Here is a 26,070-nt window from a genome sequence, read left to right as displayed (position 1 = left end):
GATGCCAAAGATGTCACCTGAATCATGACCCCGTCATAGCTGGTGCGGTCTGTTCCAGGTCTACAAGAACTGGCAAAGAGCAAACTGCTCCTCCTCCTACAGAAGTGTCTCAATTCTTAACCAACTGGTTTAGGAGGAAAACAGAACAACTTTCTTTCTTTTTCCCCATATCTCATGTTATCTTTCTCCCATTACAGACGTTCTTTTTTTTTTTTTTTTTTAAGATTTTATTTATTTGAGAGAGAGGGGGAGAGTGCACGAGCAGGGTGAATGGCAGTTTCCCTGCTGAGCAGGAAGCCTGATGTGGGGCTTGATTCCAGAACTCTGAGATCATGACCTGAGCCAAAGGCAGATGCTTAACCAATGGAGTCACCCAAGTGCCCCCATAGATATTCTTAACCTGAGGTCCCACAACTCCCTAAGGGTTCCTTGAAGTCCTTGAAACTGAATAATGAGTTAGGTGGAGGTGCGTAATTATAATATTGTGGGGAAAAGTCCTTGGCTTTTCAAGTGTGACTTTATGAAGGCTAACACCATCTACTTCTTTTCAACTCAGAAGAAAACCCAAAGCCAAAACCCAAAGCAAGTCTACACTTGAGATTTAAGAGATAGGGAATGAGTAAGATTGTTCAACTGATGAAATCTTCATAATTGCCACTTGACTGTCCATGACAGAACCAAGACTACTTTATCTAAGAGGAAAAGTAGAAGCTTCTCTTACTTACCATCATAGCCTCCTAACACAAGCCACGGGAACACTGGCCCACCAAATGTACCCAGGCAAGGATCATGGAGCAAACTGGTATCATTCAGAGATGCAGGAGCCCTGAGAAACAGTTTAGAAAACATCTCCCAGTTAGAACAAGCCTCAAGACATCACAGAGACCTAAACATTTACCCAACGAACAGTTAAAGATGCCGATTATATCCGAAGCACAATTTGACCCTGCGGTTCCTTAGGTGAGTAACACAGTTCAACACTTGCCTTCAGGAGCTCAGAACCACTGAGCGGCAGGCAGGCAAACACAGCACGATGCAGTATGACACAGCACATGGTGCATGGCGCAGAGGAGCAGCTAATACACAAAGAAGAATGCAACCAAATTCAGGCTTTAGAGAAGCAGGTCTCTAAGGCTGGAGGAGAATCCACTTGGGGGGGGGGGGAGAGGGAGAGAGGGATGTGAGGGTGCTCCTACAATGCCAACTTGGGCAAGGAAGAGAGAGAGAACGGATACGTGAGAGAAGAGAGCAACAAGATGGCAGTGTGAGGAGCCACGCCAAGTCCCGTCTAGAGCATGGCACACCCACAAAGGGGAGGACTTTTGAGGGAAAGGACAGTTGGAAACGGTGAGGGATAGACAATGAAAAAAAGGATTAAGTGCCATGCTCTGTGGTTTGGATTATCACCCTGCAGGGAGTGGGGAATAATGAGAGACCCTGGGAAAAAGGATGTCGTGAGCTGTTTTACCCAGGTAACTCAAATGCTAAAGTGGAGGAAGGTCTGGAAGTGAGAAGGAAAAGCCTGCAGACCAGTCAGGTTTGTGCAAGGGTCTAGGCAAGGACGGTGCAGTGAAGACAGCCAGTACAGGGACCAGCATTTCAGGACACCTCCTAAGCCAGAACTCTGCTGGGCCCCTAGGAAGGTTCTCACAGAGAACACGAACTGCAGACCTTCAGAGCCCGTGGCCGATGGGCTCAGGCCCCGGATGTCAGGCCCTTGCCTGGGGAAAACCCAGAAGCCAGGTCCCATCAACCCACACATGGGACTCTCCCACCACATTGTGGATTTGAGGGCTCATTCAGAGGTTAAAATCCACAAGAATCACATGAGGGAGGTAAGGATGAGGAAGGATGCAGAGAGAGCGCCTCCGGTTTGAGTAACTGGTCGATGTTGGTGCCATTACACGGTATGGGGGGTATGGGGAAAGTAGGGGATCTGTGCTTGGTTCTGGGTGCGCCGGGTTTGTCATTCCTGCAGGACCTCTGGGGGAAAAGCCCACGAAAAGTTGGTGAGGAGGGAGGGGAGAGCCGGAAACACGGAAGGGCAACCAGGAGCACACAAAGATTCACAGCAAAGTTTCCACACCAACCCGAACCACAACCCACCATAGATAAAACACAAGTCTCATGCATCTCCCTCACTGCCAAAATTTTGTTGACTTTCATTTTGTAAGACAGGGAGTAAACAGCTTTGTCTTTTAAATATAAATATTGAGGAACATTATTTTTTTTTCAATTTTTTAATTTGCCCATGGCTGCCCTGTACCAATCTCTCCTGCAGAGAATGCTGGTTTAGGGTGTAGAGGCACACACTTACTGTTTTATGGGGAGAGCCCATATTTCTTAGAGGTGACCTCCTTGAAAAAGAGCAAACACAACCTAACCACCTAAAAACCACATCCCAGTAACAAAATAGAACAGAACTTAAATTCTGATTTTAAACAGAACTTAAAAAATAAAACAGAACCAAACCATTCATCAGAGTGGCTGGCTCCAGATATGTGGTTAGTTGACAGCACACTCAAAAGTGACAAGGAGTAGGGGCCCCTGGGTAGCTCAGTCAGTTGGGCATCAGATTCTTGGTTACAGTTCAGGTCATGATTTCATGGGTCATGGGCTCTGTGCTCAGTGGGGAGTCTGCTTGAAAGATTCTCTCCCTCTGTCCCTCTCTCGACTTGCATGCACTCCTGCTCTCTCTAAAATAAGCAAATCTTTAAAAAAAAGTAGTAAGAAATAATCTCTCTGTCCCCACGATGATGCAACAGCCATGGTGGTTGTTTGGCTGAACAGCTGTCTCCAGGCCAGGTCAGGGCACTTAGGGACAGCAGGCCTACCAGTGCAGGCTGCTCTCCCTGGCAAGGGCACAGGCCTAAAGATCACCTCACAGGTCACCTAGCACTGTGACCAACGCAAATGATAAATGCAGCCTGCCCGGCTAGATGTGCCTCCAATGGGAAGCACCTTCAATGCCCTCCAATCTAAACTGTGTACCAATCCTACTTCTCAAGGGGACCCTGCACATTTTATTTCATTTTATTTATTTTGAGCGAGAGAGCACGCACACATGCATGAGAGGGGCTGAAGGGGTGAAAAAGGGATAGGCAGAGACTCCAGCAGATTTTATGCTGAACGTGAAGCCTGACCTGGGGCTTGATATCACAACCCCGAGATCATGATCTGAGCTGAAACCCAAGAGTTGGATGTTTAACCAATCCAGCCACCCAGGTGCCCCAATATTTTAAAAATAATTTGATATCATGGGATAAATTCCTATTTGAAAGACAATAAAAAGGACTCTAGGTTTCTGTTTTTGTACTATGATACCACTGCTGGTGTAGCAGGTGCAACTATGTGCTGTCATTCTAGGCATGAGTGTAAGGCTGCGTGGTACCTGCCATTCCTTGATTATACACCATGAACACTCCCACCCTAGGATCTTTGTACATGCTACCTGTATACTTGGAACACTTTTCCCTCTGATATTCACAGGCACCCTCCTCTCCTTTCTGTTTGAGCAGGTGTCCATTCCATCTAAAGCAGTACACCCCCACTGCACTCTATCTCCTTGCCAGGCTTAATTTCTCCAGAGCTCTCATCTCTACCTGGCATCAGAGCATATATCTATTTATTCATTGTCAGTCTCCATCCATTAGAACTTATGCTTCGCAGGACAAGGTCATGCTGTGTGCTCACTGCTAGTCTCCGGCACCAACAAGTGTAGTGACAGCAAGTGCTCCCATGTTGGTGGGATGAACAAATGACCCCTTTCTTGCCACGTACCGTACACAATATAGCAAGTGCGTGTGGTAATCTGCATACACATAGAAGTCATCCCCTATTTTGTGGTCCAACATAGAATGGCTGTTCTGGAAGTAATTTAACACGCTCATAATGGTGCAGTTCTTGTTATAGGGTGAGAGCGGGGCCACACAGATGTCTTGAAGTGTTACAGTCTCGTTGTTGTAAGTTGCGGTGATGTTTTCAATGGCGGTTTGTAAGTCTAGAACCTGAATGAAGATTTTAAAAACAAATCCAGAAACACATCAGATTTCTCTCAGATTGTGCCCAATTGTTTTTGCCCTGACAGGGCAGAAGATAAAAAATATTTGGGGAAAATATTTCCTCACGCAAGGGAGAGGACCAAGACGTTCTCTGGTAAAATATCTAATGGCACCAGAGGCCCACTCTCAGAGATAGCCAGCTGGGATAGAGACCCTGCTGAGAGGTGTCCAGAGAAACGGGAGGGGGCACCATCACCAGGACATAAGTCAGGGCAGGATACATGAACATCTCCCCTTCTACCCTTCTGTAGCAGTGAATAAGAGGGCCACAGAGGGCAGATGAAGGCAATTTGCCTGGTCCTCCTGACATGCCCTTTTACCAACAAAATGCTATCTACTACCTTGTTTTGTGCTAGGATTGTTCACATATGTTCCTATATTTTCTCACAGAGAATATCTTCCTGGAGGTAAATGACTACATTGTGCATCTTTTGCAACAAGCTGGGAAAAAGCAATAGTCATTGGGTGGAGAATAGATTCTGTCAAAGTCTTGAGACCATTTCTTTTTTTTTCTTTTTTTTTTTTGAGACCATTTTGAAGTTTGTTAAGATACCAGACTTTCTGGGGGATCCCTGGGTGGTGCAGCGGTTTAGCGCCTGCCTTTGGCCCAGGGCGCAATCCTGGAGACCCGGGATCGAGTCCCATGTCGGGCTCCCTGCATGGAGCCTGCTTCTCCCTCTGCCTGTGTCTCTGCCTCTCTCTCTATGTCTATCATGAATAAATAAAATCTTAAAAAAAAAAAAAAAAGATACCAGACTTTCCATAGGCAAGAGCAACATTTAAAGGAAAAACCATGTGACTGTGCAATCATTCATTAAAAAAAAAATTAGTGGGTGCCATTTATTCATAGATAGTTTTTCAGGGCAAGTGCAACAGAGAAAAATGCAAAGGTATAAAGGCCTCTGTAAGAGAACAGGATGGATCTCGTTCCCAATGCACCTCTTACCAAAGGCAGGCTGGGGCCCACATTCAGGCAATGATAAATTCATTCCTGCAGGGAGGGTCAGCAGAAGCTCCTTCCTAGGTCCCCAGCACAGCCTAAGAGGCTTCACTCCTTTGGGTCCTGGCACATTACTTTTCAAATACCAAGGGAAAAAAATAAGTAAGTTCCTAAGGTATATTATAAATATGTCCTACTTCAACAGAGAAATTTTCAACCCAATTTCAAGAAGAAGCAAGCCCTGCTGCTATATGAAATAAATACAAAAGCACTAAATTTTCCATTAAGTTCAACACCCACCATTTGCTTTCTTGAAAAGCAAATGAAAAGCATCTTTCTTGTTCACTGTCAATTTTCGAGATACACCACTATGTTCAGCCCCAATCTCACATCAGGTAGAGCTGGTCAACATGTAAAAGCCAGTGAACAAACCCACGGGGCTCTTGGGCTGATTTCTGCCAAAAACACATTACCTGGTGCAAGATCCCTATGTCAAGCGGGGGCCCAAAGGGCACGTCAGATCCTGAGGGGTACGGCTGGTAAGTGTGCACACTGGTGTGGGGGGCCTGGATGATGAGCTGCTCCGTGCGGAAGAAAGGCCCGAAGTGCGCATCAAAGTACTCTTTCTCCAGGCGTGCCTGGCTGCCAGGGGCCGACCACAGGTCCACTGGGTTGGTCGTGACCCGGCTGAACACCAGGCCTGAAGAGCAGGCAGCAATGAAGGCCAGGGAGAAGAAGATGATGCAGCCTGGGTTTCGGATGCAGAAGGAGCCCCACTGTGTGAAGAGCCGCCTCAGGCAGCCCTCAAATGCTGCACCAAGTGCGTCGCAGCAGGATGCCTCCCCTGGAAGAGCAGGAGAGGAAGGGAGGGTGGAGGTTAAGAGCCAAGCCATTCCTGAAAGTTGGAACAGGGCAAGTGTTAGCTACTACCACATGGTGGTGAGAACTATGCCTGCGGCCAGGGATGGCACAAGACCCTGTGTTGCTCCCCACTGCCCCCTCAACCCAGACCCTCAGCAGCTATCTGCTCAGGAGGCCACCCTTCATGCCTGCCTACCGTGACAGTCATCCCCACCTGTCAGAGGAGCAATGCTCACACCCGAGCCAGGTTCTCGCGAGCACTCGGTCCAAAGCAGTTCCCATCCACCTTTGCAGCTGCACCTGCCCTCTGCTTGTCCCATCAGCCTCTCTGCAGCTCTCACCCCAACCCTAGTTATCCTATTATTATTCAGTGCCTGGTTCCTTTCTGTCACCCCGGTTAAATGGCTACTCCCACAAAGTCGGTCTTGATCACAGCCATGTCCTTGACATGAGCACAGAGTCTGTCCCAGGCCAGACGCATAAACACTCGCTGAGGAAATGAACACACAGGCGAACACAATCCTCATCACGTAAGTACAAACGTGCCTACCTGTGTCACCGGCATTTACAGAGAAAGCTATGTTGCTATCAATGGGGGTGTACTCAGAGACAAAATAGCGTTTTCTGAAAAATAAAAACACATAAGCAGTGTTAGCAGACCTCTGACATGATCAAGCTGTGTTTCTGCTAATCCTATAACCTCAGTAAAAGCTTACTTCCTCATTCTATTTCTTCCTCTTTAAATGCTGTCTCCCCTTTCACCCCCCACCCCAGGTTCCTTTGCTCCAAGTCCTGCTCACCAGCCTCAAGAGAAAATATAAGAAGGTATTTTTTTTTTTTAAGATTTATATTTATTAGAGAGAGAGAGAGAGCAAGTGGAAGGGGCAGAGGGGGAGAGAAAGTTTAGCAGATTCCACACTGAGTGTGGAGCTGATATGCAGGGCTCAACCTTAGGATTCTAAGATCATGACTTCAGCTGTGCCACCCAGGCACTCCAAGAAGGTATGAAAAAAAAAAAAACTGGGACGCCTGGGTGGCTCAGCAGTTGAGCACCTGCCTTTGGCTCAGGGCGTGGTCCCGGATTCCCGGGATTGAGTCTCGCTTCGGGTTCCCTGCATGGAGCCTGCTTCTCCCTCTGCCTCTCTGTGTCTCTCATGAATAAATAAAATCTTAAAAGAAAAAAAAAGAAAAAAGGTATTAAAAAAACTCAAGCTAATAAAGAATAATTTCACCTTGTAACCTTCATTTAGGTTGAAAACTTTTTTAGGTCCTTTAAGAGCACTGAACATTACTGCAGCAGCAATGCGCATACCTAGTGCCTAGAGTACTGTTCTCAACATTGGTCTCCAATAAAAGGAACCAGTACTCCTTGCAGAGGAGGCAGATTCCAGGGCTGGGGCAGGAAAAATACGAGATGAGTCTGGAACATCTTGTGATTCCAGAAAATAAGCAAAGGCTTGAGAAAGGTGAGGGCATGTTAAAAAAAAAAAAAAAAATCCACAGGAGTCAATCAGAAGGTGCTTTCAATGGTTAAAACTGGAAAATCTGAGCAATGAAACAAATGACAGTGTTGGATAGAGCCCACACACACACACAAAAGTCCATGATGTGAATATAATTGAACCAATAAACAAATAGAGCATAGGAAGGATAACTGTCTGTACAGAGTAAGTCCAATTAGTAAGTGCAGAAGAGATGCAGGAAATACAAAATCACCAAGTCACCATTAGGCAAACACCACAGAACTGCTGCAGACAAGATCTACCAATGGATGCTAAAAATCAGTGGACAGTTTTAGGAAAAACGAGGCCTTAGCACAGCTTTGACCTATCTCCTTTAAGATATTTATCAACTCCAAAGGGAGAACCACCAACTCTACAGTAGAGAAACCCAGCAGACACCCTCTTCACCAAGTGATCAAGGTTATTATCCTCAGTGAAGAGACCTATTGAGATTGTGTACCACCAAAATGAGGTGCTGAGAAAGATAAATCACTTCTGTAATATTTTTGTCAGAAACACATAACCTCAATCTCATCATGAGATAATATCTGATAAAACCTAACTTATTCTACAAAATAACTGTCCACTACTCATCAAAAGTGTCAAGGCCATAAAAGAAATTCCAGAAAATCTGTCACAGACTGGGGGAGAGTAGTGAACAAAAAGTGAATGTGGAGGCACCTGGGTGGCTCAATCAGTTAAGTGCCTGCCTTCGGCTCAGGTTGTGACCCTTGAGTCCAGGGATCGAGGCCCATGTTGGGCTCCCTGCTCAGTGGGGAGTCTACTTCTCCCTCTGTCCCTTACCCCACTCAAGCTTTTTCTCAGATAAATAAAATACTAAATAATTTAAAAAGGTGAACATGGAGTGGGGTCCTAAAGCAGAACAGGGAGGCATAGGAAAATGTAGTGATATGTGAACAAAGTGTGTGATTTAGCTAAAAATACTACACCAATGTTATTTTCATGGTTTCTGATAATTACATACTGTGGGTGACGTCAGTTATAACATTAAGGGAAGCTGCATAAAGGATACATACAAACTTTACTATTTTTGCACTTTCCTGGTAAGTCTAACATTATTTCAAAACAAAAAGTTAAGGAAAATGTACTTTCCTAATCAAGTTGCAAACATCTGAAAGGATTGTAGACAGCAGCCCACTTAATTAGATTTGAATCAGATTCAGGTCCTAAGATGTTCTGTTAAAGAATGGGTGGTTAACAGTGCTTAAAAAATCACTCGGCACCTGATGTAATGAGCACTTATATAATGAGTATTATATAAGACTCATAAATCATTGACCTCTCCCTCTGAAACTGATAATACATTATATGTTAATTAACTGAATTTAAATAAAATTAAAAAGATAAAAATAAACATCACTTGTCATTTGGGATAGATCAATGAAACTAACCTCAAATGTTTAAATGTCTAGGTCTCTGTTTACTAGCTAACTATAGGACATTAGCAATCATGGAGTGGTATTCATGTGATATTTGTTTCTTGGTTTAATTAACCAAGGACTGCCAGGTGAAAGCTGGAAGTGCCACTTGGGTAATCTTGTTGTTCTCGCCCTGGGGAATACACAAAACTGCTCACCTGTAGCACCACACAGCAAAAAATGCTCCAAAAAACATGAGCAAAAATGCCATGTAGGTGATCCACATGATGACATACATGGCATCCAGGCCCAAAATTCTCCAGGGAGCCGGAGCGGGTGGGGGCTGGGGCTTGGGGCCACAGACCACCGAGCAATCTTGGCAACTGCACGGTGCCGTGACCTCGTCCACAGGCTCGTCACAGCCCTTGGTGGCATTGTTCATGGGCTTCATCCCATGGGCTGGAAGATCTGTAGGGAGGATGGGCTTGAATGAGTATCTCAAAAAAAAAAAAAAAAAAAAAAGTGACAAAGTTGGCATTTAATTATATTTAAACCTAGTGATAAGCATATAGATGACAAACAGAACACATAACCATAAAAGTAAAAAAGACCAGAGGTTTCCATCCGATCAAATGATGTTTTGCTGCATAGCCCTATGAAGTTTAAGTTACTTCAAATAACTTTGGGCACCAGGTTTGTCACTGAGGTTAGGGTACCCCACATTCCACAGCAAACCTCCAGCGAGGGGAGGGGCAAGTCTAACATGATTGCAGGGCTCCTTAAAAGGCCCCTGTAATGCTTTGCCCTTTTTTTTTTTTTTTTTTTTTTAATACAAAACAAAAATCCAGGCTCATTCTTTCAATTAGGTAGCAACACCTGAAGGTAATTTCTTCTTCTCCATGTTCACTGCCAGCCCCCTAAATTAACCAGGGGCAAGGGAAATGTTCTAGTTACTTCTCTCACTGGAGGGAAAGTCCAGGAACTAGTTATCTGGATTTATTGTCCTGTTGCAGACGAAGGCTCCTGGGCTTTAAAACCACATCATAAATACGCCTAACTTGGGAATCTACCTGAAAATATGGGTATGATGGTGAAAGGTGCCTGGCCGTTGTCCTTATTGAACATGTACTCGATCCAGTTGGTGGCATTGCAGGCCTCGGCCTCCTTCCCACACAGGAGTCCCAGGGCTTTGTCATTACTGGAGGGGGCCTCCACGTCCCGGCAGGCGTTGTACATGGCTGGCAGAGGAAGAAGGAAAAAGGCTGAAACACCATACTGCTTTAGCCCCCTGGGGAGATCTTACAAAAGGTCTCTGGAAGGCGAGCTCAGCCACAGGCACCACAGTCAGAAGCCACTGGCTGGCAGGTGGGACAGGAAACACCCGGCGCAGGAGTGGAGATTACCTGTAACGTGGACTCATCACTCTGCCAGTAATATGCAGGGCTACATTCCAAGTCACATAAACATAAAAAAATACTCAGGAAAGGCTTTATGGCATCCCACGTAGCTCACAGTAGCTCAGAGGACTATTATCATCGCTGCAGAGAAGAACATACTAAGGCTGGGGAAGAAGTAAGAACTCTAGGAGAGTCTCTTCAGTCAGGGAAGCTGGTTCCAGAAATCTGGGGCAGGAAACTCTATGGCTGAAGAGTTTGGAATTTACAGGGGAAAACTTGCTTTAGGGCAAAGGTCACATGAATGAACCTAATACTACTCTCTATTTTGGCTCCATTTTATTTTATTAAGATTTTATTTGTTATTTGAGAGAGTGAGTATGTGTGTGTGAGGAGAGAGAGAGAGAGAGCACGTAAGCACGATCTCAGGGCAGGGAGGAACAGGGAGAAGCAGACTTCTCGCTGAGGCAGGCTCAATCCCAGAACTCCGGGATCATGACCTGAGCCGAAGGTGGATGCTTAACCGACTGAGCCACCCAGGCGCCCCTGGTTCCACTTCAGAAGACATAAAGACAGCCCACAAAATAAGGACCATGTCAACGGCATTTTGCACATAAAAAAGTAGTGGTAATGGGCCCTGTATTAACATTCATTTACCAGTCCCTACTGTAGAAACCACCTTCAGGCAAACAGGCTTGAGCAGTGGCATGTAGAAGGGGCCCATCAGGTGACCCACCTCACAATACTCTTAAACGGACTAATGGGCTACTAACAATCAGGCACAGTTACCAAAAAAGGGAGAATTCCATACTCTCCATACCTCATCTTCCCCCTTTAAATACAGCCCCCACCCATAGCTGCTCCTCTGCAGTCCTGCTCACCGCTCCCCTCATGTCCGTATCCTACCCCCCCTTTGCGAGATATATTCAACAAACTTCTGTCTCCTTTGTTCTGCCTCAGGTGAATTTTTTCACTGCCTGTGCCACCAATTAATCCACATTTGGGGGCCCCCATTTAGATACCACACCTACTTGTTAGAAACTTCCCAGAAACTTCTTCCCTAAACTTTAAGGAGATGCTTCATAAATTCATTGTTTTAGCCTTGTTCTTGAAAGGCAATTCAGGTAGAGTGACTTAGCTATGATTATTCCATGGCCTTCTGGTCTCTTTCACTGCTGGGAAAAAAACTCTCCAAATGGAATTCTTTTATGATGATTTGTAATTTTTTTCTACTTCTTTTTAAGATACTTGTCTTTGGAGTTTTATAGTTTTTCTATGCTATAGTTACATGGATTTTTAACAGCTTTACTGAAATATAACTCATCTACCATACAATTCACCTATCTGAAGTCTCCTGAACCCTTCCTTACAGTAAACTATAATCCTGGATTTGATGTTTATCTTTCCTGTGCGTGTTCGTGTACTTTCATGATATATCGTATCCATAGATAAACAGTACTATTATAAACAACATGCTACCTATATCCCATAACTTATTTTCAATTTTCTAAGTCATTCGAGTGACATAACTAATTCAAACATTTTTAAGTATTCTATTATAGACTATGACTATGCTCCAACATATTTATCCATTCCCCTCTTAGCATTTACTGCCCTCAATGATTTTTCTTTTTAAAGACTTTTTATTTATTGGAGAGAGAGAAAAGAGAGAGCATACGAGACAAGAGTATGAGCTGGGGGTGGAAGGAAGGGGTAGAGAGGAAGGGAAGACTCCCCGTTGAGCAGGGAGCCCAATATGGGGCTTGATCCCAGGACCCTGGGATCATGATCTGAGCTGAAGGCAGTCACTCAACAGACTGAGCCACCCAGGCGCCCCTATTTATATATTTTTTAATGGACTTCTTAAGGAGTTTTAGGTTCACGGTAAAATTGAGAATTCCCATATAACTCCTGCTTCAATACAAGCACAACCTCGCCACTATCCACAGCACCCAACTGGTGCATTTGTTATACAACTGATGAACTTAGGATGACACATCACTGTCACCCAAAGTCCACAGTCTACTTTAGGGCTCACACTAGGTGTTGTACATTTTATGAGTTTTGGCAAATATACCATGACTTGTACCCACCATTACAGAATTAAACAAATCTCACTGCCCTTAACATCCTCTGTGCGCCTACTCACTCTGCTTCCCCTAGCCCCTGACTCATTTTTTCACTGTCCCCATGGTTTTGCCTCTTCCAGAATGTAATAAAACTGGAATCATTCAGGATGTAGGCTTTCCATATTGGCTTCTAGATTTAAAGATTTAAAGGTCCCTCCATGTCATCTCATACCTTGATAGCTCCTTTCTTTTTAGTGCTGAATGATATTCCATTATCTAGGTGTACCCCCGTTTACTTATTCAGCTACCGAAGGGCATCTTGGTTACTTCAAGTTTTGGAAGTTTTGAATAAAGTTGCTATAAGCAGGCCTGGAAGGGTTTTTGTGTGGACGTGTCTTCAACTCTTTTGGGTAAATGCCAAAGAGCATGATTGCTGGATCATATGATAAGAGTATTTTTAGTTTCCTAAGAAATTGCCGAGCTGTCTTCCAAAGTGGCTATGCCACTCTGCATTCGCAGCAATGAATGAGAGTTTCTGTGCTTCCACCTCCTCACCAGCATTTGGTGGTGTCAGCGTCCTGGGTTCTGGCCATTCTACTGTATGTGTGGACGTAAATCATGTAACTATTGCAAACTGTATCTCACTGTTGTTTTAATTCAACTTTTTCTGATAATATATAATGTTGAGCATCTTTTCATCTGCTATCTGCCATCCGTATATCTTCTCTGATGAAGTGTCTGATCATGATGAAGTGTCTGATCAGTGTCCATGTATTCAGTCAAGTTGTTTGTTCACTTTCTTATTACTGAGTTTTAAGAGTTCTTCATATATTTTGTAACAATTCTTTGTGAGATGTGTCTTCTGCAAGTATTTTCTTTCTTTTTTTTAAAAAAAGATTTATTTATTTATTTATTTATTTATTTATTAATTAATTAATTATAGACACGGGGGGCGGGGGCGTGCAGAGACACAGGAGGAGGGAGAAGCAGGCTCCATGCAGGGAGCCCAATGTGGGACTCGATCCCGGGACTCCAGGATCGCGCCCTGGGCCAAAGGCAGGCGCCAAACTGCTGAGCCACCCAGGGATCCCCTGCAAGTATTTTCTCCCAGTCATGCTTACCTTCTCATTCTCTTGATGTCTCTAGTTTTTGATAATTGCAAAAACCCTACAATGAATGTTCTTATATCATTCTTTGTTTACATGCATTAAGAGTTTCTCTACAGCAGGGCCACCTGGGTGGCTCAGACGGTTAAGCATCTGCCTTTGGCTCAGGTCATGATCTCCAGGTCCTGGGATCAAGCCCCACATTGGGCTCCCAGCTCAGCGGGGAGTCTGCTTCTTATTCTCCTCCTCCTTGTGCTTTCTCTCTCAAATGAATTAACAAAAAATCTTAAAAAACAAAAACAAAAACTTTCTCTGTGGCAGGCAGCTATAAAAATGGAATTTCTGGGATGAGGGTATACTTATCTTCAACTTTACCAGGTAGTGCAAAAATTGTTTTTAAAATGGTCTTCAAACACTTCCACTAAGTTATGGTTACCAGTGGTGCAGTATATTAGCACTCCTATTGCTTGAATATCCTCACCAATATTTGGAATTGACTGATTTTTTTTACATTTATGCCAATCTGATATGTGAAATGATAGTTCACTGTTTTCATCTGCATTTCAATGACTGCTCTAGATATTGATTGTTTATAAATCTTTTCACTATGGTTTCTGCTTTTCCTCTCTTCTAGAACCTTTTCTTATCTTAAAGTCATAAAGATATTTTACACTTCCAACATGTCCAAAATTAGGATTTTTTATTCTATACATTTTTGGTATGATATGCAAAAATAAAAATTAGAGGACTAATCAATTTTTTAACACTATTTATCAACTAGCCCACCCTTTCCTTCAATGACTTGTAACAATGCACCTGTTATGTATCAATTCTCCATATGCAAAGTTCTGTTTCTAGACAAAATGATCTCTCTTCACTCAGTCTGGTTGTCCTTTATGTCACATCTTGTGGTAGATTTATTCCTATACAACTTATTTTTTGTTGCTTTTGTGAAGGGGACAATCTTTTATTTTTTAATTTATTTTATTTTAATTTTTTTTTACAATCTTAATTGTTTTAAAATCAATTTATATTATTTTTTAGTATTTAAATTTTTCTATTAAATTTGTGATTACCTTTTCAAATGATCATTACAATTAAATCTGTATGTTGCTCTAATATGCTGAATTCTTATTCGTTCCTGGGCACGTTCTTATTCAGTTGTGTCGAATCTGCTGTTTATCTTTTAGTTTACTTAAAGGACTATTTTTCATCAATAGAGCCAGTTGGTTCTACTCTTAATTTGTTCATTCTTTTCCCCTTGTGTTCTATTCTTTTAGAAGTCCTTTATCTCAATCATTTTCAACTGACGCTAGATGGTCTTTCTCAGACTGTCCTAGGATTTCTAGCTGCTATGGATCCCTTTCTGCAGTTGTATCTGCTTACTCTCTCTTATGGTAATATGTTTCTTCATAGTCAAATCTCCTCTCCTCTGCTTCACCCTTCCAAACCCTCTCAAGTTTTGCAACAACTCATGAAGTCACACAATGCAGGTCCACTGGAAACAAAGTTCTAATGGCTTCTAAAATGTACAGAAGTAAACCTGCATGCAGTAAAAATTTCCATGTGGAAATTTACAGTTAGGATAGAGTTAAGCAAATACTTCAAAAAGATTGTTTTATAGGTTGTAGCTCAAGTTCTGGATACACACAAAACAACAACTCATGTTTCATGGCCAACAGAATTAAAAACCGCCATTTTCACATAGTTGACAAAAGAAAGGAACAATTAATCCACAGTCCTTATACCAACTATAAAAAAAGGAATAATTAAAAGTTTACTCACCATTGGCAAAACTCTCTCCGACATAGTACTGTAATTCTTTTACGTTCGTTTTTGTCTGGTTTGTAACAGGATCAACATAATCTTCAGTTTCTGTAACATTCAGAAACTGACTTTGCCGAGGGCTACATGTCAGCTCGCAAAACAGGTTCATTAGGTTATAAAAACAGGATGGACATCTAAAGAAAAAGTAAACTATATTTTGTCTGATCTCACAGGTAACAGGGTCAGCGAAAACATGATTTACAACAAAGAACATTTAAAATTTATTTTACAAGGTGACAAATAAATTGCCTGAAGACATCTTAAACCCAGCCGTTCTAAACCTAAAATCAGAGGTCTCTTTACAAACTGCCCTAATTACTACACATATGTTGTCCAGGTTTAATTGTAGGAAGGGAAAAAATGCTTCTCTGAATTCTGTGTTTTATAATTTATCGACATGTTTCCTTTTCTTAAAGCTAAAAGGACTTTGGAGTGTCATGGTGACCACTCTGATGAAGAAGGGAAAACAAGGGAAAAATGAGATTCACATGTTAGAATTTTCACCTTCTTATTGAACGGCTTTCTTTAAGCCCTGGGTAATCCCTTGACCCTTTCTAAACACAAGAGGATCTCCCCATGGCTTGAGAAGAAGCTGTGAGAACAGCGGTGGTGCGCGCACTGCAGAAGCACACGGGTTTTCATGAGAACTACAAGCGGTCTGCTCTCCAGGTTCACCGATGAAGCTCCTAATGCTGACTTACTGGGTTGCAGAAATGTCTCTCCAGTTGGGTTCACTGTTAGCCGCAAAAGCTACTGCTGCGTTAGACCTGCATTCTCGTGGCACAACCAATGGGGGTCACTCAGTTCTGATCCACTCCGCGTGCCACATGACACAGAGCAGGCAAGGTGGTCCCAGCCTTCACTGCCCCTGGTCTAGTAAGGGAGCAGACATGCACCCTGACCTGCTTTCAGGCGTCCTGTGCTCTACCGTGACAAGAACAGGAACTACAATTACACCATCCTAACAGAAAGCGCTCCAGGGGTGCAGATTTCTACCATGTTCCATGGATTAAAAATCTCTTGCCATGTAACTACATTTCATCTCTGCAATCATCAGTTTCGATAGCTCCACAATATTCCCTATGTTAGCTTCTCATTATTGGCTTTGAAAAAAAAAAAAGAGCTGACAACATGAGGGAAAGTTTGGTTATCTTTTGATCTTGGTTATCCTTATGTCCATAATGCCTCAACTGGTGTAGGGTGCTAAGTAAATGTATTTTGACTGAATGATGAGTCCATCAACATCTCCTAGCCTACAGGGTATGCTGTTTGATCAGGTTCTCAACTTTTTGATCTACTATATGGTATGCTGTCCTGAAAGGATGGTTTAGCAAAGGTTTTCCACTCTGTATTGCCAATTTAAACTCCTGGGAAGCAGCAGGGAGGGTTTTCTCAGTGGATGCCGACTGTCCTGTCACCTGCCATGACATGCACACGGAGAAGTGCTTCCCCTCTTCTTATGTCCCTCCCACCCACATTTATCAGGGTGCTTTGGTGTGAAATATTTAGAAAGATACCATGAAGTGCTGTTCTACAGACCTCCACCAGCTTGTTCTTTGGCACATGTGAGAATCACTGAGTAAGCTTTGAGAACACCTATTATGCAACCCTTTTCACAGCCCCAGTCATAGAGAACAGTCTGGACAGTGGACTGTGACAAAACCAGCAAATTGCCAGAACAATCTTGTTAACAGCTACCAAAGGCCAGCTCTATGGAGGACTGGGGCTCTAGCATCTCACATTACTATAGGGAGAGAGAACCACATCCCATCCAGGGGCAGGGAGGGGAGGATGGCCATGTTAGGGACCACATGGAGGAGGGTCTCAGTCACAGATGTGGCAGGACCACCAGAACCTCTCGTCCACACAGCACCCAGAGGCTCAAATGTGAAAGGACCCAGTCCACGGTGCAGATACCCTTGGGGAGGGACCATCTCAGAGGAAAGCCATGTCTCAGCTCTGCATGGAACTAAGTAGAAAATGAAGTCTGACAACTATTACTTTATTGAGAAATTATGCTTGATAAGATTACTTTCTTGAAACATCAAACATGAAAACTGACTTTTAGGAGTAAATCAGACTGTCCCTGGTTAATAAGCACCCTAAACCCATTTTTCATCTGTGTGCCAGGAGGCCAGCCTACCTGGACAGGAACTGCAGGGGAAGCTGTAGGCTGTCCTTCAGAGTCCGGAGCTGCTGCACGTCACAGCACACGCTGACATTGTCAAAGAATAATCCTGGACAGAGCTCCTTTTGGGTGAGAAAGCATGGTTATCACAGTAGCCAAGTCAGATGAGGACCCACATTCCTCAATGAAATAAGGCAATTTTATTCGCCTAGTCCTTCTTTAGGTACACATGGGTAAGAAACATGTTTGCAAAGTTCTTGTAGAATTCTTTTAAAAGATTTTCAAATTTGGGGTGCCTGGGTGGCTCAGGTGGTTAAGCATCTGCCTTTGGCTAAGGTCATAATCCCGGCATCCTGGGATCAAGCCCTGCATTGGGCTCCCTGCTCAGCGGGGAGTCTGCTTCTCCCTCTCCCTATGCCTGCCATTCCTCCTCTACTTGTGCACTCTCTCAAATAAATAAATCAATAAAACCTTAAAAAAAAAAAAGGCTATCAAATTTACTATTCAAAATGAGGGAGTTGCAAAAGTAGAGACAATAGAGATATTTCAATTTTTTTTTTTTTTCTTATTTGGAAGCTCACTCTCCTCCCTGGACAATCTGTTTTACTTCTTACTCTTAGGTTTTCTGTTTAAGTTTAATCCAAATGTGATCTACTACTTCCATTGGTCACTCTGGGGAAAGTCAGATGTCTTTAATAATTCTGATGAAAGCAGAAAGCAAGCTGAAGAGACCTGCTGCTCCCCCGTCAACCTGATTTTACATTATGTAAGCCTCTAGCACCAGTCTTTTCACCTTGATTTTACCAGTTCTTTTCTAATATCCCTGTGTATCACGAATGGTAAATGAGACAAGAAAGAACAGAATCCTGGTCGCAACCAAAGGTCACAGGCTCTGGGTGGAAAATGGAGGAACCACTAAACAGAGGACAAGAGAGTCAACGCTACTTAGCAGCCTAGGGGGCTTGAGTCCTAAAATCCAGGAACTAAAAAAAAAAAAGGTAACTTCTAGTACATTTTCAAGAAGCTGCAAAGAGCAACATTTGAGGTACCAAGGTCAGTCCCTAAATAGTAACCTGCTATGGGGAAACCAAGAGAAAGGCAGGAAGTCAGCCCCAGAGAAATTCTGCCTCTAGAGTTACATTATCTTCTGTGCCACTGTGTGCCCCAGATAAGGTTTGGGATAGGTATTAAGCCTGTTAGTTTCAGCCCCACCCCACCGTGATATTTACAGTATAATTACAGAGGATCTCGGATTATAATTTTGTGTTCCCAAAGCCCAAGACAACAAACTTACCTGCATTAAGTCATACCCATCCTTTGGCAAGGGTTTTGGTGGCCCCGAATATTGGCAGTTATACCTCTTGTCTCCAGATGCAATTCCACACTCTCCATACCATACACAGGACTGTGCAAACACCTAGAGTTGACACAAAACTCCATTCATCAGGGCCCCAAAGGCTAAAGGAAATTTCAGTGGCAAAAAGCACCCCTTCAAACACCAGTACAGAACCTTCCAACATTATCTGCAAAATGAAGTGGCAGTGAGAGGCACTGGTTAGTTAACATTTTGAAAAAAATATTAAGATACACCAGATGCCCAATACGGGCTTGTCAAGTCAGTGAAGGAGGTCATAGAAATCATGTAATTTGTTGATGACAGGAAGCTATACTTCCTGTAAGGATCACTAAGAATCAGTGTAGAGGAAAGAAAGCAAGACAGTATGTGAGTCTGCAATTACTAAGGCACTATATTTGCACATCTGCATAAGAAACTATATAAGCTCCAAGTAACAAAAGAACATTTCCACATATATTTAGGTAAATTTCTATCAGCGCATCATGAGTAACATGAAAAGCAAACCTGAAAGCACTAACAAACCCTAAGAAGGAACAAGAATAAACACAGTGTCCTCCAGATTTAAGTAGAAAGCAAGGCATGTGCTAACTTTATGGAAAACCACCTCAGCAATCTTAAAAGAAAAACGTTCAACTCTTCAATAAAGGTTTCTCGAGAGCCACTGGTACTTCCCACGTCAGAGTCACAAGGCTGTCAGAAAGTTCAGAAGGGGAGGAGGGAGCAGTGTGAATCATCACGTTGGCAAGCCTGGTCATGCTGGCCAAGGCCACGGGCCTCCACGGTCTTGCAATCATCTGGCCCATGGGGAAACAAAGGCTCTCAAGAAGCAACCATGACTCCCAAGATACCTCATGGAAAAGCCCCTGGAAAAAAATCTGAGAAAAGCAACTGAGTGAATTCTCTCCAGCGGCAGTGGCCAGCGACCAACACATGTTCCCGACCAACACATGTTCAAGGAGGTCGGTCAGTCTGTGCTGGCCCTTAGCATCAAGATACACATCTCACCACAGACAGAGCTGGAAACATGACAGGAAAAAAGCTCGCAGGAGGTTGGGGTGTGTATGTGTGGGGTATCGAAAAGATCAAGATTCCTTTGAATTCATTTCTTCAGATATTTTAAGATTTATTTGAGAGCGAGCAAGAGAGTGAGCAGGAAGGTCAGAGGGAGAGAATCCCAAACAGACTCCATGCTAAGCGTGGAGCCTGATGCGGGGCTCGATCCCCCGACCCTGAGATCACGACCTGAGCCAAAAATAAAAGTTGGACACTCAACTGACTGAGCCAACTAGGTGCCCCTCATTCTTCAGATATTTTAAAACAGAATCTATGACTTATTCCTATCTAGACTCATTAAGAGTCAAGTTTAGGCCACAAGGAAAGGAAATTATACAAATGAGGAAGTGACCAGTTTTCAACAATGCCACATACCAAATCTCTGGCAAGAAGGTGCAAAATTTCACCACCATTTTTATTTAAAAAGAATTGTAGCAAATAGTCCATGAACCTAGCAATTCCAGGGAATCACTCTTTCCTAAATACTAAGAGGAAATGATCCATCTACTTAAGTTTGAAAAGGCTTTTCTGCCCTTTTGCTAAGGAGGTGGCATAACTGCTGGTATCGACGTGTAACTTAAATACAAGTGACCCAGCCTTAGACCTCACAGATCATTCAACAGACCCAAAGGGCAAGCAGGTCCAGGTCTGGGGCACCCTTGCAAGTCACCCACTGGAGTGACAAACCCAGTCAATGAACCACGATGCTGGCATGACTAACAGGAGGGGGCGGTCATGTGGAGTTCCCTTTCCTCAGCCTTCAGCGCTATGAAAGTGTGCGGTTCCCATTGATCCTTTATGGGAACCTCACGTCTCTTACTTGAAAGCAACGTTTCCACAGTCAGGTAGAATAGCGGTGGGAAAAGGAAGTGGGGGGAGGTCAGGAGTCTCGGGTTCCGATCCTCAGAGCTCATGAGCGTCTCAACCAACATGCACGCTGAGCCTGACTGCACGTGCAGCGGGTTACTTGACCGTGCTGAGCAGTTTTGTTCTCTGTGGACGGCAACCAATCTTTCAGGTTTGCTGTGAAGGTGGCCTATGGGACTAGAGGTGGGAGTACTTACTAAACTGTAAAGTGCTATGCAATCAAATGCAAGGGTAATTATTATTAATGTCTCCCAACTGTTGGGACCTCAGCAAAGGGGTCCCAAAGAGCTGGACTAAAACACCTGAGATTTCTTTGGGCCCAGGAAAATTCTGCTTGACTCAATGCTTGTAGGTTTGCTTCTCAGTCCTCCTGCTTCTAGAAGCAGCCCCGACCCAGTGGGGCCTGAAGGTGCTGATGAGCCATTTACTCTGTGTGAAGCACTGATTCACTGCTCTTCATATATTAGTCCGATTAATATCCTCACAACAAGTTGATGAGGGAGGTGCCATTATACCCATTTCACAGATGAGGAAATGGGAGGCACAGAGAGGTTTATCTGTCCGAGAGAGGCAGAGCCAGAACATTCTAGTTCCAGAAACAGACTTTGGGTAAAATGTAATCAGTGCGTAATGAAGGTCCTCACTCTAGCGCCCCCGCCCCCTTGCACAAGGCATAGGCACGTGTGTGCTCACTCACACTGCTGTGCTGGTGGGGGAGCCCTCTTTTCCCCTCAGCTCTCTCTTGCCTCACCCTCCTCTATTTACCTTCAGCTGAAAACACTGCTGTGGAGCCGGCCTGGCTGGGGCAGCGCCTCTCAGCCTCCTCAGGGACCTCCACCACCTGACCCCTCTTCTAGCCTCTCAACCTCATCTCTCTGTGCATCCCTTCACCTGCTCCTCTCAATAAACACCGCTCTGATTTCATTCTTCCTCTTGGTCAAATGACCCCAATTTCTCTCTAGTTGCACTTGCGGTTACGTGGCCCACAATCCCAGGTGATCCAAAGGAAACCAATCTTTCCTCTACTGCCAAGCTCACCTCCTGGGGAAGCTCCCGGTACAAGTGCACTTTCTGGTGCCCCTGCCTTCCCTTCCTACTGAGCACACAGCCATCCTTTGCTCCCTTGGGCACGACTCCCTACAGGCCGCCTTGCCACCTCCTGTGCAGACCTTGGCAAGTCAGCTGGACTCTTGCTGAGCTGAGGCTCCACAGCTTTCCAATGCCCAGAAACCCACCATCCACCTTCCCGGTGCCTATGAGACCAGCTCCAGGTGCCTGACATGGCTCCAGTGTCCATGCTCATCTCCCACCTGTCCTTACCTTCCGTCCCATACGGAGCGGGACCTGCCTGCCCCTGCACTGTTCATGCCTCCCTCCCCTATACTCCCTACACTCCCGCTACCTGCCAAGGCCACTCTTCAACCACCACCTCCCCCAGGGGCCTTCTCGACCCAGTCAAGCACAGCCCCTCCCCTCCCTGAGCTCCACCAGCGGGGGTTGCTCCCACCTCTCCCTTAATCCAGGCACTGGATCCCTTAATCCTCAGACCTGTGAGGCCCGAACTGGAATAACACCACTCTACAGATGAAAAAACTGACAATTACCCAGGTGGAGTGACTCATCTGAGGCCACACCTAAAAGTGGCAGAGCCAGATGCCACCCGAAGCCTGGCTGGTCTGGAAGCCTGGGTTCTTGTTCCTCAGGCCACCCCAAGGGTCACTCTCGGCTGGGCCACGCTCACCTCCGTATCCCACCAAGAACCTAGCTGGCATTGGGACGGCTGGATTTCCAGTCTCCAAATCGCAACAGCACAGCAGGTGCTCAGGACTTGACGGACAAGGACAGATGGACCTTAGGATCCCTGGAATGTCAGGGCAGCAGAAGCTGACACCAAGAGTGTACTATGCAACAGCTCCCACGGGGCGCTCGCCTCCTTTCTAAGCAAAGCACCTGCTTTCTAAAAGTAAGGTGTGGCTGGGCGCTGCCTTTACGCGGATACAAGCATGCCTGCTGCTGACTTCACACCAGCGTAATGCCCACTTAGGGAAGCAACACTGAAATAAAACCTAGCACTGTCTGAGGTCGGCCAGAGCCCAAAGTGCACCTGATCCAACACGAGCTCAGTGCTGGAGACTGATGGTGGCTGCACAGCAACAGCTTTGGTCCTCATGTCACACGGACTGTATAGTTAAAAGCTGCCAGTTTTATACTATGTGTTTTACCATGAGACATGAGCCCAGATGTCCTTCATGTAAGAGAAAAGCCCAGTGGCAAGGGCTGCAGGGAGCACTCTGTCAACCATCACACATCAACCATCACTACCCAATGGAGCAGCCTGACGGCCAGTTCAGACAGAATCAAAACTACGGGTCTGAGCGCCAGGTGACACGTCTCGTTAAAGCTCCGCTCAAGTCCCAGAGATCCGAATCTAAAGAAAGGACAGCGACTCTTCACAGATCTTGTGGACACTGACCATTCACAGGGCTATTTATACCCCAAGAACGATCTTATTGAAGCATTTTAACATTTTACCGATTCCTATAATATTAAAGATAAATGACTGTAGGATTTATTTCCTTTAATCATGGACTCCATACCCACTCATGACAAATCTGCAAAACCTCACAGGTGTATGTGAAGTAACACCGGAAGCTCCCCCACCCCCACCCTCTTTCTCAGATTTAACCAACGCTAACATCATAGAGCTGGGTCTTCTAGGCTTTTAATTCCTCCCAGCAGGTAACCTGTAGAGACATAAACCCACAAACACCTACAAGTGCAGTAACTTTCAAATAGCTTTATAATGAGTAAGTCTTGACAACCCCACACACACTGGCTTCTGGCTCAACTTGAACCTGCCCTTCACTATATTCATCTGGACCTGGAAGGCCAGACCACAGTGCTTCTCCACAGGTTGCATCCCTACCTTAAAAGCCTCTCCCAAGGCAGTCACCTCCATTAAAGCTTCATTCTGACTCCTCTGACCTGGTTCCAGCGTTGGTGCTGCCCCTCATCAGGTGAGCTAGCCTGAGGGCAGAGGCAGGTCAGCCCAGGCAGCACCTGGCTGCCCTTAGAGGCATCCATCACAGTGGCTCAAGTCAGCAGGTGTTCTGAGACCAGAGCTCCGATGGGGTAGTATCTGTTCCTATCACTTTCCCGCCACAAGCTGGATCCCCTGGGGGCGGGGTGTAAATAAGCTTTTCCATGGAGCGCCAAGTATTAAATATTGTAGGCTTATGCACCATAAGGTCTTTGTGGAAAATACTCAACAAGCCTGTTGTGTTTCAAATGCAACCACAGACAACAGGTACATGATGGGTGTAGGGGTGACAGAGAAAGCTTTATTCAGAACAACAAGCTCTGGCCAGGCTGTGATCTGTGGGTTTCATCCTAGGATGAAGCAGAATTTCTGAGAATTGCAAGTTGGATATGTAGGGAGAAGTTCCAAGGGTAGTTTCTGGCTATTGTCTCCAGTCCCTTGTAAGCCCGCAAAGTCATCAAGAGCAGAGCCCAGCTGTTATATTTCCTCTGAAGGGCTCTGCAGTACCTTACCCAGTGGTCACCCATTCAGAAACCATCAAATCTCTCGATCAGTTCAGGACTTCAAATGGATTGTGTAAGAAGTTCAGAAATGAGAAGTATGGGTTGTTTTGGCTTCCCACCAGAATTTAGTAGTTACAAGGCTAGAGTGTCTCCACTTTTAAAGGTCAGGGCATATGGCTATTTCACAACATGCTCTAGAGCTTAATTATTGGGTATACGATTAGACAGAGTTTTTTTTTTTTCCAGTAATAACAGTAGTTCAGCAGGTTAAAAACAAAGCCCCTTCTGCTATATGTCAGCAACTATAGCAACTGCTAAATAAACTCTAAAGGAGAACTCTACAAAAGCACATCTTATCATATGGAGAAGTTTGGAACATGAGCAACAGAATCGTACACTCTGGGCCGCCTGTAGTAAATCTGACGTATTAACTAACTCATAACAAAATGCTTCATGAACGTCAACCTCATGCTGGTGACAAAGTTAAGTGCTTTCTTCCTTACTGCCTCCTGTACTTCTCTGATACCTCTGGAGTAGTACGGCGGCATTTTACAGGTAATGAAACCAAGGCTCAGGGAAGATTCTCTGAGGTCACAGGGTTAGTATGTGACAAAACCAGTAACAAGAATGAAGATTTTAAAGGCCAAGTTAATTAAACACTATCGTTTCCCTGGTCTCTCTAGCTGCTGTACTGCTCAAACTCCAGCTCAGTTTGTACAGATGTATCCTCAGAGTGTCACACAGACAGAGCTCTGAGGATACATCTCTTTACACACACACATGTTCACCTGTGGAAATAATGACTCCCATTTACATCTTTTTATGTATGTCTCTAGGCAGCTGTCAAGTCAGGTTAGCTCTCACTGACCATCCTCAGCTCCAGGACTGCCCTGGCCACCCCCATGGCATGTGGAGTGCAGGGCTAGGTCCTCTCATTTCTACCGCTGTCCTGGATGGGGAGAGCTCATGGCAGACCCTGGGGACACACCAGATCAAGTTCCAGCAAGGGAGCTCGGGTAGGTGGTAAGGGGTAGGGAGAGGCCTCTGCAGGGAGCAGACAGGCTGGCCTGACCAGTCATGACAACGCAGGATGGGACGGAGGAACGGACACAGAGAATCCTATCCAGAGACTAAGCTGCCTGCTTCATTCTTGGAGTCAGGTAGGCAGACCAAACAAACATGGTGGGACATTTGGGGTGGAGGCTGGTCTGGTCTGACTTCTGGTGACGGAAATCTCTGGAACTCTGTTTTAGAGCTAACCTGGGGAGATCATGTCTACATAACAAAGGATAATTTGTGGGAGCACCAGGCATGCCTGTAAATGGGTATTTACTTCATTTCTAGATAGTCTCAGCTAGTCTTTGCCTTACAAATAACCCCTCTAGCTTACCGTTTCCTTAAGTGACTTGCTAAGATCATACTACTTGGTATTAGACATTTCTGAGCCTTCACACCCACAGGTTTGAAAAATAACCCAAAAGCCACAAGACTAAAACAAAACCAAGGAAGTAGATGGGAGTATATTTCGTCCACAGGTCTTCTCCTATGGAACATTCACACAGTGTGGCAACTGAACAAAGGGACAGACCAGCAGGCTAAATTGATTCCTGATTCATCAGTGGCTTTTGGAGAAGCCAGACTGGAGCTAGGAACAAGCCATGAAGGAGATGCCCTATTGGCCCTCTGGATCAGCTGCTCAACACTCATTCAATTTTGCTTGCTAAATATGGAGAATCTGGTAGCAATATTTTAAATTTGAATAAATTAGAGCACAAGTCAGGAGACAGTGGTTCACGCCCTTAGTCTGCCATTTACCAGCTATGTGACTTTGGGACAAACTTGAGCCTTAGTATCCTTAATTTCCTGCAAAACAGGAAACACAGCATCCCATGTATCTTAAAGCGGTCCTGTGATGTTAAAACGAGACCAGATGTGTCCTAGCAATGGAGTACTATGCACAAATTAGGTAACTTTTTTTTTGTA

The 26,070-nt window shown here is 44.6% G+C and overlaps 1 protein-coding gene across 1 annotated transcript in view; it reads right to left on the bottom strand.

Annotated features, from left to right (window-relative positions):
- Window positions 1-26,070, bottom strand: part of NPC1 (NPC intracellular cholesterol transporter 1) — a 52,919-nt gene that overhangs the window by 18,915 nt on the left and 7,934 nt on the right. The window contains exons 2-10 of the mRNA XM_025429310.3: window positions 18,562-18,684; window positions 17,283-17,389; window positions 15,098-15,273; window positions 9,814-9,981; window positions 8,962-9,211; window positions 6,413-6,486; window positions 5,475-5,845; window positions 3,781-4,007; window positions 726-826 (exon numbers count right to left, since the gene is read on the bottom strand). Of these exons, the coding sequence (XP_025285095.1) occupies window positions 726-826; window positions 3,781-4,007; window positions 5,475-5,845; window positions 6,413-6,486; window positions 8,962-9,211; window positions 9,814-9,981; window positions 15,098-15,273; window positions 17,283-17,389; window positions 18,562-18,684 (1,597 nt within the window). The remainder of the gene's footprint in view (window positions 1-725; window positions 827-3,780; window positions 4,008-5,474; window positions 5,846-6,412; window positions 6,487-8,961; window positions 9,212-9,813; window positions 9,982-15,097; window positions 15,274-17,282; window positions 17,390-18,561; window positions 18,685-26,070) is intronic.

Source organism: Canis lupus, chromosome 7 (assembly GCF_003254725.2).
Source record: "Canis lupus dingo isolate Sandy chromosome 7, ASM325472v2, whole genome shotgun sequence".
NCBI lineage: Eukaryota > Metazoa > Chordata > Mammalia > Carnivora > Canidae > Canis > Canis lupus.
Note: the sequence above shows the minus strand (reverse complement) of the source record. Positions and strands in the feature narration are given on the sequence as shown.